This window comes from Osmerus eperlanus, chromosome 19, assembly GCF_963692335.1.
Source record: "Osmerus eperlanus chromosome 19, fOsmEpe2.1, whole genome shotgun sequence".
NCBI classification, from domain to species: Eukaryota; Metazoa; Chordata; class Actinopteri; order Osmeriformes; family Osmeridae; genus Osmerus; species Osmerus eperlanus.
The window spans coordinates 8,949,365-8,963,246 of NC_085036.1; the positions used below are offsets into that span (position 1 = coordinate 8,949,365).

Consider the following 13,882-nt stretch of genomic DNA (forward strand, 5'->3'; position numbering starts at 1 on the left):
CACAGTCAGACACAATGTTGGAACGTGGCCATGCAGCCTGGACAACCTCCTTCCTTACGAAAATGTAGGCCTACTCATTAAATGAGTTTACGTAAGCTATGTAACCTCATCCTTCTTAAACTCAAATGGTCTTTGGGCAGGCTTCCGATCTTCGAAACAGAAGCTGGACAGTGTGCACAGATGGGGAATGAACGATCTGTACATTACGTAGCTCACATTTCTATATCAAAGCTGCGTGAGGAACGCCTTCTTGCCACGGACTAAGCGAATGGCATTTCAACGGACCAATCCAGGTGCAGAAGAAAGCAGGAGTTCCTGTTGCCGTTGTCTGGACACAGAGGGATTTGGGGTCCGACTCACAAGGTATCAGCCACGTATCCAATGTTTTGATACACTTTAACGATAATTTAACACTTTACCAAAAATGTACCTAATTTAATCAATTCCGGGTGTGATTGGAGAAATTATGTAGGATGCAGTGAACGATGTTGCTTCCGGATTGAAGATGCAAAATTGTAGTTCCATAGGCCTGCAGTGACTTTACCAGCTGTAACAGATGGAGATGCGTGATTTAAGTATTTACAGTGTCAGTTTAATATCAAGCAGAATCTTGTTATTAATTGGTTTTAAGAGAAAATACCTATTGTTTTGGAATACTGTATTCATTTTGTATTCATGTTTATCGTATTTATAACATGTGATGCTGATGATTATTCCACATTATCGCGAAATAGGCTGCAGTTGATTAAACATGGATTACGTAAAGTTTCCGTTTAATAGATTGTAGCTGTAGAAATTCTTTCAGGGATTTGCCGTTTGCCTTGGTGGTCAAGCTTGAAGTTTCTCCATGGGTTTCCAATTTAAAAGGTCGACTGAAAGGCTATACCAACAGATAGACTGGCCAATTAAAGAGCCACTCAGTTGATCTGCTCCTTCATATTCTATGAAGAGTGACAAATCCATTGATGTAATACAGAAGACCAAATCAATGGTATTATCTATATCATTGTTCTGTGATTATATAATTAGTTTGCTGGGCTGTTTGTAAATGTTAAAACGAAGGTAATTGGTCTTGAATTTCCCTTTGAGGTCAATAAAATGAATTGAATTGTGTCTTTGTTTTTAAACTAAAATCTAATAGAAGACCAGTAAGAATTTTACTTTCAATGAGACATATGGCAGGCCTAATAAATGCCCATTACACCCTTATTGTTTTGTTTGATTATCTAGGCTTTGGTGTAAGGGTTCACCTTCTGTTCTCTGTTTCAGAGGATCTCCACCTGCTGCCTACCTATGAAGAACTGGTCTGTGCAGAGAATGCACTCTACCAACCCCAATAACATCCACAGTGGAGAATACCAACCCTAAACGAGAAGCAGAAAGGAAACATCAGCACATTTCTGTTTGACTGACAAAGCGCTCCAATCAGCTGTCCACCTCATGCCTTAACCTCAGACTCTGTAACAGTTATCCTACAATTTTTTTATGTTTCTCTACTCAGAGAAAAGTCTGCATTGAGCCATTCCTCCTGTTAATGGAGCATCACTCTTGAGTGAACAGGTCCCAAGCACCGAAATATTTCAGAAAGTAATTGAATAAGAATTGGAGCCAAAACCAGGAAAGGACGTTTTCTACAAACTTTTTGTTTAGTTTTTTTTTTTTTTTTTTTTACCCCAGATACTACCTCTACATCTGGAAATATGGGGGCCACAGGTTATGGATACTACCGCACGGTCATCTTCTTCTCTATGTTCATTGGCTACTCATTGTACTACTTAAACAGGAAGACCTTTTCCTTCGTCATGCCCTCAGTGATGGAGGAGATCGAACTGGACAAGGATGACCTGGGTAAGAGCACTGATATGTTACCAAACGTGTTTACCTAAGTCAAGGATTTATATTGACCTCCATCTCTTCAGTATTGGTGTCCTGTTGAACCGTATACTTTCACTCCTGTTTCTTTAGGCATGATTGCAAGTAGCCAAACCATGGCTTATGCCATCAGCAAGTTCATCAGTGGTGTGCTGTCAGACCAGATCAGTGCTCGCTGGCTCTTCTCCATTGGACTCTTTGTGGTGGGAGTTATCAACGTGGCTTTCTCCTGGTCCTCTACTGTGGCCATGTTTTCTGTGCTGTGGTTCATCAATGGTCTAGGCCAGGGCCTGGGCTGGCCTCCATGTGGGAAGGTGCTGCGCAAGGTAACATTGCTGCACTCTGGAAACATGGAAACCCTAGGTTCTGGAGTGTGTGGGCTACGTGTGATAAAGAAACCTCCACCGGCACTCATAAAGAAAGCATTCAGTGCCAGTTTAGGTTTAGAAATATGCACATGAACATTCTGAGAAGACATTGACACCTCTTAAGGTAATGCATGGCCCCAGCACTGGCCCCTTGTGTAACAGGCCCCTACGATCCACAGGTTTATGCTATGCTATGTGCCTGAGCCTTTTCCAATAACGGGAGAATGCACCTGTCATTTACCATTTGGGACCGTACCAGCATGGTCAGGAATTTTGACCCCTGTCCTTGACCTTTTGGTCAAGAGAACTTGAGCTGTTTACCATGGTCAGTTCTAGACCGCTCTAGCTGCCTACATTATATGTTTTTCAATATGGAATAAAACGGTCAGTGTTTTTCCAAGACTTAAATATTTAGAAACACTGGTCCACATGTTGGACTGTCCATTTGTCTTTCCCACAAAAACATATTCCAAATGACTGAAATATAGGGGTTGTCTGGGTTTGAAGAATAGATAACCCAGAGAGTAGGAAATAACTCCTTCTATTGCGAATTGCTCAAAATGAAACAAGTGGCTGAATACATGGCTTCCGACTTACAACTATTCCGTGCAAACCTTTGTGCCACAGTGCACGCTGAGACAGCTGCAGTCCCTGAGAAGCGGACGTCAAAGTGCAAGTGTTTAAAGATAGGAGAGAAAATAGGCTTTGGCATTCACTGTGTGTCATGGAGCAAGAGAGAGGGATTGGATTGCAAGTAATGGTATTTATAGAGGCCCCTGACACACAAAGGTGTATATTTGTATGACAGAATAGGAACAATGACGTGCGACTGTTTCAACACAGTACAGGAAATGCTGGTGAGATGCAATGAAAGTGATTTGTTTTCATCAATTAGGATCAATGTGTTAAATCAACCTCCATGCAGGATTAAGAGTGGGGGATAGTGGGGAATTAGTGTAGAAAACCTGATCTATGCATAATATGTAGGCATTCCATCAAGGGAGTGCATTTTAGACTTTCTTATTGATCATGATGATGGAAAGGAGAGAGAGTGTTCCGATCTTGAAATCCTCTTCAGTCGTGTCTTCTGGCCAGAGTACTCTGTTTAATCTCATCTCACTCATTATGGCAGGATCACATCCCATCTCACACGTACCCTGCATCCTAACATGATCAGCTAGACTGTGTAATAACATAAAAGTTCATTAAATGGTAACATGTGTCCTCTCGCTGTGTTTCCATTTGTCCTCAGTGGTTTGAGCCTTCCCAGTTTGGGACGTGGTGGGCGGTGTTGTCCTGCAGCATGAACCTGGCGGGGGGCCTGGGGCCTCTCCTTGCAACAGTCCTGCTGCAGTACTATGACTGGAGGGCCATTCTGGCCATGTCTGGCACCTTCTGTGCTTCCTTCTCATTCATCTGCTTGGTGTTTGTTAAGAATGAGCCCAAAGATGTGGGTCTGCCCAGTGTCGAGGCTGCTGCCAAGAAGGGGGGCAAGGGAGGTAAGGAGAACGTGGAGCCTGTAGACTCCTCATGTTAGCTTGTGTGTTATAACATGTCGACCAGTGAGCATACTCCAGGAAAGTCATTGGTAGTGTCTCTGTATGAAGATACACCCAGGTCTTTATTTTCTCCCCTGTAGCGGTCAACAGTGAGAGCACCCTGAGAGAGTTCCTGCTCTCTCCATACTTGTGGGTTCTGTCCCTGGGCTATCTGGTGGTGTTTGGGGTGAAGACGGCTGCCACCGACTGGGGTCAGCTCTTCCTCATCCAGGAGAAGGGCCAGACTGCCCTCATGAGTAAGAGAGTTGAACTGAATAAAACTTTCTTGGGGAAAGTCCAAGTGTAGCCTATCCTTGTGATTCAATGCTCATGACAAAATGTGTTCCACAGGCAGCTCCTACATGAGTGCCCTTGAGATGGGAGGTCTCGTGGGCAGTCTTGCAGCCGGTCTACTGTCTGACAGGGCTGTAGCTAAAGTAAGCCATCACACAAAGCACACATTGAATCTTTTTTTTCTCTCTCTATTAAAATGTGCTAATTTTCCTTAAAACATGTCTCCTTAATGCTGTCTAATGACTTTCCGGGCTGTCCCTATCATGCGTCACAGAAAGGTTTGAGTACCCATGGAAACCCTCGCCATGCCCTGTTGCTGTCCATGATGGCTGGCATGTTTGTCTCTATGTACCTGTTCAGGGTCACAATCACAACAGAGGATCCTGAGGTAACACAGGTCAAACTCATTTGAAATATTTGTCAGTAGTTTACAGTGAGAAATTGAGGCTTACTTTGACTAAAATGTTTAATTATTATCTTCATTTAAGTGTGTGTTTTTGTTCATACAGGAAGCTCCTATTTGGGCCCAGGTACTCCATCCTATATCTGTGCTCATTGGCCTGTCAGAGAAAGAGGTACTTGATTAAATGTATTAGATGTGCATTTAGTGTATACACTGACGTTTCTAATCCTGACCGGTGTCAGGGGAAAACATCTTGAAGAAAGCACACTGACTTTATCCTACTCTCATATCTAGATCTGGATCCTCTCTTTGGGTGCCATGTTTGGATTCTCTTGCTATGGACCAATAGCTTTGTTTGGTGTTATAGCCAATGAGAGTGCTCCATCAAACTACTGCGGGACATCCCATGCCATTGTAGCACTCATGGCCAATGGTGAGTCTCTAGCTTGGCGTCCTACATGTCTAAAGCACATACTTAGTGAACTTTAGCATTAGCATAATGACACTCAGTAACAGATGCAATTCTGTTGATCATAGTTGGGGCTTTCCTGGCCGGACTCCCATTCAGCACCATTGCTAAACACCACAGCTGGGACATGGCGTTCTGGGTGGCTGAGGTGGCCTGTGGCCTGATGACTGTCAGCTTCTTCTTCCTGCGCAACATGCGAACCAAAATGGGCCGGATACCCGAGAAAATTGACTGATTGCCAAGTCACCGGAGACAGTAAAATACAATGTTATGAGATGGTCAGCCTAGTGGGGCTGTATACTTGTATACCGTATAAAACGCTTCTTGCTCTTCAAGGCACAACACTGTCAATGTGATCTCATCTCAAGACACGATTGTAAATGTTTTAATCTCTAGAAGTCACTTGAGTAAGAATGTTAACTTTGTAGATGTTCAAAATGTTCCACTTTTGAATCACTTTTGATACACATGAAAACTAAAGTTTGAAGTCTCCACATTGAACACCACACAGTTTTATTAAAAAGCCACAAGGCAATGTTTTTGTTTGTAAATAGAAAGTAAAGTATGTTAGCTGGCACGGACAAAGGTTATATTTTATTATATTATTTCCTCTAGTGGTGCTTGAGAAGGACCTTCTGTTCTCCCGCTTATTGAAGGATCCTTGTGAATGTTTATAATTTCAGCTGTCATTTGTCTTTTACAAGTAATTTTTATTACTGTGTGTTTATCAAGAGACATTACAGATGATGAACTAGCTGAAATATAAGTACACTGTAAATATGTGCTAGTCATCGCATAGTTTGCCTTCAGTGGAGGCCAATTGTCTTGGAGTTATTCAGTGTCTCATCAATGGGTTGGCTCAATCAAGCCTGTACAGTAGACCAAGGAAATGCCACTGTGTTACATGTTCTCAGTAACTATGCACATCAAATTTTTAGGTATTTTCTTAAAAGAGCACTATTAGATTGTACTAATATGACATTGTTATGTGGTCTATTTAGTTTAATCAAAACGAATTCAACATCTTAGTTTAAAAAATGTGTACTGATATGAAGGAAAACATTCTGTATTGTTTGTTACCTAATACCCTTCTGTTTCTGATTGTCATTGTTGTTAGAACATTTTGACATGAACTGGAGTCTTAAATCTTCATATTTTTATCTTGTGTTAATTTGACACCATCTCCAATAATTTGCTAGTTTGAGGGAAATAATCATATTCTCACTATGCATTACAATTCGGGTATGTTTTAATGTACTGGAATAAATACAAACTCTGGTCTATCAGTATGGTAGTATTATTTTATTATGACTATGAAACCCACGGATAATTGTTATAGACGCTAAGACATCCTACGAACAACATTATATCGGACAATATAATACTGCACAGTAAAAAAATATATAATACGAACGAGAAACTCAAGTTCCCAGAATCACATGGAAGCTATACCGGATACGACACATTTGCCATAAGCGGAGCGTGCGCTTCAGGAAGTTCTCTCTGAACCAGCTCGTGCGGCCTCAACATGGTAAGAACGCGTGCTACAGTGAATTGATCCCGTTTTGCCACATAAATGCAGTAAATAGCCAACGGGATTGTGTTACATGATGTTTGAATACACGTTTTTAAAGAATTAATACGTACAACATGTTTAAACGTGGAAATGATCATATTTATGCAGTCAGATTTTTAGATGTGGTGCGGCCTGCTAGCTTAGCTGTTAGCGTCGTACTTGACTAGCTCCCACAGCGGCGGACTATGCATGTGTACAGACCAAGCCACCACCGGGTTGATCAGCATTGTACTTAGCTAGTGAGCAATATTTCCAGTGCATTTGATCAGAAACTACGAGATGTTTCTTGCAGCCTCCCAAGACTGATAAGAAGAAGGATTCGGGGAAGGCTAAGAAGGACAAGGACCCCGCTAACAAGTCTGGAGGCAAAGCCAAGAAGAAGGTAGCTACCGTTAGCTAGCAAGGCAACGATGAAGTTGGCAATGTACTATTTTTTTATATCGTTAATTTATTTACTCACTCCAAGATCATACTCAAATGTGCCAAGTTTGTTTCCCAGCACTTCAATTTTCATATACATTATCTGTCCCGAGTAGAAGTGGTCCAAAGGAAAGGTGAGGGACAAGCTCAACAACCTGGTCCTCTTCGACAAGGCCACTTACGAAAAGCTGTACAAAGAAGTGCCCAACTACAAACTCATCACACCTGCTGTTGTTTCTGAGAGGCTAAAGATCAGAGGCTCTCTAGCGAGGGCAGCCCTCCAGGAACTGCTTTCTAAAGGTAAAGTTCTAATTGTCCTGTATGTAAACAGTCAGTTAAACTTTAAATGCACACAAGTTGATATGCATTTCTTGATTGCATCCTTCCACTAACAGGTATGATCAAGCTCGTGTCCAAGCACAGAGCGCAGGTGATCTACACACGTAACACCAAGGGCACAGAGGAGGGTGCACCAGAGGAGAAGGCGGCATAAGGTGAACCCCTACTTGGCAATGCTGAGCTATTGGACCCCTTAATTTAGGTGTGGGCAATCCTGGTCATCAGGGGCCACTGTCCTGCATGTCCTCGAGAGCTGCTGTCCTGCATGTTTTAGATGTTTCCCTGCTCCAGCACACCTGATTCAGATGAATGGTCATTACCCGGCTTCCACAGAGCTTGATAACAACCCATTCATTTGAAACGTGCTGGAGCAGGCAGTGTTTCCCCTACCATTATATTAGGGGGCCGCCCCCCCCTGGAAGGTCAAGTTAATAATAAAACATAAAACATTTTATATATATATATATATATATATATATATATATATAAAATTATAGTGCCCAATCACAAAATAAGTCATTTTAAGGTTAGGTTTCCTATGAAACAGGTCTATAGCTTGCTCTTTTATTAAACAAACTAAATGGCCTTATGTTATTTATCTTATTTACACAACGGCATGTCGTGCCCCCCCCCTAAGCTGTAAACCTAGGGGAAACACAGGCAGGGAAACATCTAAAACATGTAGGACAGTGGCCCCTGAGGACCAGGATTGCCCACCCCTGCCTTAAATTCTCACGGGGATATTTGGCCTACTAGCTCTATAGAACATATCCTTTACACGTCCAGTTGGCTTCAGTCCTGTAGTTTGAACTGATCAATTGAAATGACCTATCAGACATCCAACAAGCACGTCAATGTTTGATTCTGATACTGATTTAGTTTTCTCTTGTCTTCCAGGTCCCTGCTTGTTGGAAAAAAGTTATTTGTAAAATAAACAAGTAAATCACTTGTATATGGTCTTTTAATTTTGTTTTTTAGATCTTGTGCATAGTGACTGTGCTGTTTAATTAGATAAACGAACCAAGGAAACATTAGCCATTAGGCTTGAAGTTTATAAATGTGTATATACTGTATTTTCTATGGTGGATATAATCACACAAACTAATGTAAACAGTAGCTTTTGATATTGTAAGTAGCTGTGGTCGGGTATTTCAACAAGTATTATGTACCCAATGTGCAGCCCATGGAAACTAACAATGTTGCATGTATGTAACTTCAAATTGGATAAACCATGACATTAAGAAATAGCCTATAGTAGAATGTGTGTAACCTAGATTGAGTCAAAACTAGTGTGTAGAACTGCCCAAATCGCCTCAAATTAATGTAACGTCTTTAGTTACTGTGTCCTCTGTGAAACGTCTAAAAAACAAATTGACCTGTCCATTCGTGACATCGCTCCTCCCTGGAGTGGCATACTGTCTTGATAAGAGCTTTACAATTAGAATAAGCTGCAAATGGACAAATAATGTCCGTCAATTATTCAGAGGAAGCTGAGAGGGAAGCTTTACAACGATCGTAATTGTGATTTCATTACTGTTCAGTAAAAATAGAAATTATAATGTTCTGATGTGTCACAGGGAGTGAGCCAGGACAACATGACAGTGGATTTCAAATAAGTTAAATTTAAGTATTTTAGTATGTAATTTGGCGAATTGTAGCTAGATTAACACCTTGTTATAATGGGCTAGAACGGCTGTGCTCAGGCTAATTTGTTATGCATTATATTCTTATGTATTGAAAAGGGATATGCAACATGGCTCGGCTGTAGGCATTCAAATACCAGCCCTTATTAATACCATTAGGCTATAATTGTATCTAAGAACATACTCAGACCTAATTGATGGGTTGTCCTATAAACGATTACGAGTTGCTGTTTTAGAACGTCTTGTCGATCATTTAGCCTTTTCCTGACCGCTGATTTTTCTACCACTCTGCAAAAAAGTTTTCGACAAGGAGTTTTTCAATTGATGCCTTTGCATAGATAAGTCTTGCTGAAAAGGAGAGAATGGGTAGGCAGATCTGGGATGTAGCTCGTGAGGGAGGGAGAGAGAGAACATCCTCAAAAAAGGAAAGATTCCAAGCCTGTGCCGATTCATTGCATCTTGATGTCAAATGCCTCGGGTCTGAGGAATCGGCATCACAAGATACTGAAGGAAAGAGTCCTAAGACTTAGGTAAGAGACACTCCTCAACTATGACAACTGCGAACATTTGTGAAATCTTAATTTATATGTATTAGCCTATTAATTGTGTATATTGTATATTTTCGGGTGGGAGACAAAGTTAATTTGATAATTAGACAGCCTTTGTGGAATCCCCCCCCACAATGATTGCTTTTGAAATCTCAAAAATTATCTTAAAAACTGCATGTTTTCCTCGAATTGTCAGTCAGCCTGCCAACAAACGGCAAGTTGGAATTCATTATACGTTTTAAATATGAATGGTTGGCAAGATTCACAAAGGAACATACCTTAATAATTAAAACTTCATAGGAGTTCAGCTGTACATCAGGATGTTTCATTATAATTTCTACTTGAAATCTTTCGTTTTGGTATCATCCCATCACTGTCTCATCATTGCCTGACGATTTTGTACCCTGAACTGGGAGTAGGCTACACACAAAAAATAAATCGTATTTTCAGCCTCAGACCAAATGTGTGAATTATACAATGACCTGTTGTTTTGACCTCTTTTGGGGGGGTCCAACCCCTCCCGTAATTCGAACCCTGGACCAAATGAAAGATTAATCTCACAAGACTTCCCACTTTACTTGGGATTGGGATGCATAGTTGATTGCTGAATTCAACTATTCAGGCAAGGAACACTTGTGATGTATAACAGCGGTGTCCGTAATATCCATCCATTAGCTGATGGTCCAGGCACAATCTGCCTCGCCAGCAGGGGGTGCCGATGGGGAGGGCACAGAGGAGCAGTATGTCTATAGACTGGGGATCTATGGATGGAGGAAGCGCAGCCTCTACCTGCTGGTGATACTACTGCTCTCCATACTGGTCATCAACTTTGCTTTGACTGTCTGGATCCTCAGGGTCACCTGCCTCAATACTGTGAGTGTGTGATTGGTTCTTCATCCCTTGTAAACATTTTTTTTTTTAAATTGGACTTGCTACACAGTCCTTCCACCAATTCTGTGATTTTATGTATGGGAAAAGGAGATGAACTTGAACTAAACATGACCCCACAATGTCTAAACTAAATGTTGAAAACCTTGCTTGACTACCTTGATGAGCTTTCTTGGGTAGGGTTGAAGGATTCTTTTCTTCCATCATGCATTCAGCGATGCTTTTATCTATAAAGAGACACTGAATAAATAAAGAGGATACCTCTGTATAATCGAAAGTCTCAATCACAGAAAACTTTTCAAAGATTGTGAAGAGACATTGTCTGAAAGAGCATCAGCTCAACACAAGAATAGAAAATGACTCGTGGGGTTTTGTATGGAAGATAAACATGTTTATTTGGCCCATTTGCAGGAGGGAATGGGACAACTGAGGATAAGGGCAGGCAGGGTGAGGCTTGATGGAGTGTCTGAGTTTCTCTTCCCCCTCTTTGCTCAAGAGATTGGCTCAAAACAGGTATGTTGAAGTATAATATTTTGCATGATTGTCTTGACTCATTGATTGTGTTGGAATAGCTTGATTTGATTCTGAATGACTGCATGTGTCTACTGTGGAGCGGGATGTAGCTCTGACTCGGTATGCCAATTTTTAGGAGACATCTCTTCTCGTCCACTCCGAGACTCACAATGTCTCAATAAAGTCCATTAATAGAAGAGGAGGCGTGTCAAGCAGCCTAACTCTGGGTGAGATTCTTCTTGGTAGGACCGGATGAGAATGAGAATAACATTCGAAAGAATCAAATGTTTGAAACCGTTTTTGATTATATGTTTTGATAGATTTATTCAATTTAGACCCGTGGGACTGATCCATTTAGATTCATGGGAAAGACTGATGCGTCAATAAGACAATGGACCTTTCTGGACAAATCTAAATGGATGGGTTTAATGTATTCAAATCAGACCTGTGAAATCCCTGGATCAAATATTTTCTCAGGCTATAACTCAACAATTCTATTGCATTTCATGCAAATGTTTCCCTCCGTTTTGTGTGTGTGTGTTAGAGAGACAGAGAAAATGGGTGTGTGTAAGGTCTACACATCTTTCAGGTCTCACACTGTCATACAATAATGACGGTGGGAGCAGATGTTAACATTAATTATCTCCAAGTTTAATATATTCCTGGTCATTGCTCTTTAAATGTCTGCAACTGCCCCTTGTGCACCTCTCGAGTCTGAATGAAATTAAATGTGTTGTTCCCTAATTAGTAAACGCAATGGAAACCATCCTAGTGCAGCCTTTGGCTTCTTCAGCATAATGTTCTGTGTGGTTGAATTACAACCCCATAACTAAGTTAGTAGGTTTTTGCAATCACATCCAAATGATCACTGTGTGTGTGTCCCCTAGATACACAGCTGGATATCTAAAGGGTCTGAAAAGTTATGCATTTCTACTGTTTTTTCTTCTTCCAGGTCCACAGTCCATAGACATCACAGGCAAACGCTTTGAGGTGATGTCTAACACTGGGACTAGTCTGTTTTCTGCCGGGCCAGAACATTGCGTAGTTGGAGTAGGGAAGCTAACAGTCACAGGTACTATCACCACAGTGTCAGCCATGCAGGACTTGTTTTATATCTTACAAAGTCTGCCAAGAAAATCTGGTAAATATGAATATTCTTATCTGTATTATGCAGGTGAAGATGGTGCTGAGTGTGATCACTCCATTGAGACACCACTAGTCAGGGCTGAAGGTTCCAAACACCTCAGGTAAACAAGGAAATGTTACGACCCAGTTCCTTATCGAGCATTTGATGAGGGTGCAGACCATATTTCATTAGTGAGCGGTTAGATTAACATGTCATACTGTGATTTGAGTAATTCTCAATGTTCCGTACGCGGAGCATTTACTGTCCCAATCAAAAATCGATGGCCATTTCATATTCACAGCAGTATTCACAGAGCGGAAGCACAGTTTCTGTGAGCCTTGTGTCCAGAATATAAACGGAGCCATCATGCAGGATCAGCAGTCCACACACGCACGGTCACCTGACCTGAGCCCCTGTGTTTCCCAGACTGCATGTTATCTCCTCCTCCAGCTTGTTGTTCTTGCAGTGTGGCCCTCACAATTAACCATGCTCACTCTTCCATAGCACACGTTGTGTGTCTACCTAATTCTATTACAAAACAAACTGCTCTGTTGTCGTGGGCAGGCTATGCAGGTAGGCGGACGCAAGCCAGGAGTTAGGTAAACGCTGGCTGTAGTGACAAAGTAAAATATCCCCAATACTGATGAGAAAGAATCCAATTTACATATTTAATTTAGATAAACCCTCAAAGAGATGTTAAGCTGTTTTCTTAATTTAGATGGAGGCGGAGGTCTCATAGCAACAGCATGGAGGTGCCAGGCATAAATATCCATGTCATTGGCTCATATCGAGAGGTGAAAAAGCCCTGTGAGTGCACACAGAGGGAATGTCATTCAACCATGTTCCAAATTCTAATCGCTAGAGGCCATGTAGAGGAAACAAAATGTTTACTTAATGTAATGTATATCTTTGCTGCCATCAACAGGTATTTGTGTGGATTCAGATAGTTTGTCCTGACACTTCACTACACAGCACTGATCATTATTTATTTCGTTATATTTTTGTATAGCTGTGAGTTTTGCATCATCGATGTCACTATTATCCCTCCTCCTCCCACCCCCACCTCCACCACCGTCTGTATGGTCCAGTCTAGAAGCCCCCACCCGCTCCCTCTACATGGACGCACCTAAGGGTGTCCACATCAATGCTGAGTCGGGTAGCACCAAAGCCCTGTCCAACACAGACATCTCCCTACTGTCCACGGACGGAGTGGTACGCAGAGGTTTCAATGTAGCACTGCAAAACGTTCGATCGATACAATCCAACCCAGAATCAATGTTATTTTCACTAACGACATATAGAATAAGTTGGCCTACTGATAGTGAGCGACCTCTTCTCCCTGTTTCCATCAGTTGGTTCTGGATGCTGAGTGGGTACGACTGCCGAGGCTGCCTTTGAGTGGGCAGGCAGAGGGAACAGGACAGGATGAGGAGCAGCCGCTGTATGAAGTGTGTGTTTGTCCGGATGGGAGGCTGTACACCTCTGAGGCTGGACTCACTTCCACCTGCCATGACTACAGTGGGAAGTGTTAAAGCAACACTGTGGACAACAGGCCTGTATCACTGTGGCATGAAGATGAAATTCATGAGATGTAAGTTGCCATAAATGGAAAAAAGGATGGACATATTTTAATAAAGAGATTTCTCCCCCCCCCCCCCCCCCCACAAAATAAATAAATAATTGTAAGTGAATTGGGTTATCTACTTTTTTTGTGTTTTACTACTTGCATGTGAATTTCACATGCACCAAAAATCGTTTGATTGGATATTTTTGAAGACAATATTCCGAAACGTATTCGTTCACTGAGGGTTTCTATCAAGATGTTTTGCTGGTGATCATTCGAGTCTCTTGTGAGCAAAATAGTTGGCCTACTTCGTATAATTTG

The 13,882-nt window shown here is 41.6% G+C and overlaps 3 protein-coding genes across 4 annotated transcripts; all 3 read left to right on the plus strand.

The window, feature by feature from the left end:
• Nucleotides 1–1,571: 1,571 nt before the first annotated feature.
• Nucleotides 1,572–6,225, plus strand: slc37a4b (solute carrier family 37 member 4b). 2 transcript variants are annotated; one of them, XM_062485759.1, is made up of 10 exons: nucleotides 1,572–1,587; nucleotides 1,678–1,848; nucleotides 1,966–2,198; nucleotides 3,493–3,739; nucleotides 3,880–4,035; nucleotides 4,130–4,215; nucleotides 4,347–4,460; nucleotides 4,582–4,647; nucleotides 4,770–4,908; nucleotides 5,013–6,225. In XM_062485759.1, exons 2-10 carry the CDS (start codon nucleotides 1,701–1,703, stop codon nucleotides 5,177–5,179), a joined length of 1,356 nt encoding a protein of 451 aa, XP_062341743.1. In that variant the 5' UTR covers nucleotides 1,572–1,587; nucleotides 1,678–1,700; the 3' UTR covers nucleotides 5,180–6,225. The 2 variants fall into 2 exon arrangements, with proteins under 2 accessions (XP_062341743.1, XP_062341742.1); XM_062485758.1 differs by having other exon boundaries at nucleotides 1,577–1,848.
• A 150-nt stretch (nucleotides 6,226–6,375) lies between these two features.
• Nucleotides 6,376–8,231, plus strand: rps25 (ribosomal protein S25). Its single transcript, XM_062485830.1, has 5 exons — nucleotides 6,376–6,475; nucleotides 6,813–6,902; nucleotides 7,057–7,240; nucleotides 7,336–7,434; nucleotides 8,177–8,231. Exons 1-4 carry the CDS (start codon nucleotides 6,473–6,475, stop codon nucleotides 7,431–7,433), a joined length of 375 nt encoding a protein of 124 aa, XP_062341814.1. The 5' UTR covers nucleotides 6,376–6,472; the 3' UTR covers nucleotide 7,434; nucleotides 8,177–8,231.
• Nucleotides 8,232–8,371: 140 nt separating this feature from the next.
• LOC134039775 (gamma-sarcoglycan-like) lies at nucleotides 8,372–13,651 on the plus strand. The gene is made up of 8 exons (XM_062485828.1): nucleotides 8,372–9,452; nucleotides 10,146–10,343; nucleotides 10,770–10,871; nucleotides 11,008–11,098; nucleotides 11,824–11,943; nucleotides 12,046–12,118; nucleotides 13,086–13,209; nucleotides 13,350–13,651. Exons 2-8 carry the CDS (start codon nucleotides 10,149–10,151, stop codon nucleotides 13,527–13,529), a joined length of 885 nt encoding a protein of 294 aa, XP_062341812.1. The 5' UTR covers nucleotides 8,372–9,452; nucleotides 10,146–10,148; the 3' UTR covers nucleotides 13,530–13,651.
• The last annotated feature ends 231 nt before the right edge of the window (nucleotides 13,652–13,882 follow it).

Bases quoted from the DNA above. Each gene is read 5' to 3' on its own strand.
- slc37a4b (XM_062485759.1), top strand. From the start codon at position 1,701: ATGGGGGCCACAGGTTATGGATACTACCGCACGGTCATCTTCTTCTCT. The intron at 4,216-4,346 runs GTAAGCCATCAC...CATGCGTCACAG, and splicing joins CTGACAGGGCTGTAGCTAAA to AAAGGTTTGAGTACCCATGG. The intron at 4,648-4,769 runs GTACTTGATTAA...TCTCATATCTAG, and splicing joins TTGGCCTGTCAGAGAAAGAG to ATCTGGATCCTCTCTTTGGG.
- rps25 (XM_062485830.1), top strand. The intron at 6,903-7,056 runs GTAGCTACCGTT...TGTCCCGAGTAG, and splicing joins GAGGCAAAGCCAAGAAGAAG to AAGTGGTCCAAAGGAAAGGT. The intron at 7,241-7,335 runs GTAAAGTTCTAA...TTCCACTAACAG, and splicing joins CCAGGAACTGCTTTCTAAAG to GTATGATCAAGCTCGTGTCC.
- LOC134039775 (XM_062485828.1), top strand. From the start codon at position 10,149: ATGGTCCAGGCACAATCTGCCTCGCCAGCAGGGGGTGCCGATGGGGAG. The intron at 11,099-11,823 runs GTGAGATTCTTC...TTCTTCTTCCAG, and splicing joins GTCAAGCAGCCTAACTCTGG to GTCCACAGTCCATAGACATC. The intron at 12,119-13,085 runs GTAAACAAGGAA...TGTATGGTCCAG, and splicing joins GAAGGTTCCAAACACCTCAG to TCTAGAAGCCCCCACCCGCT.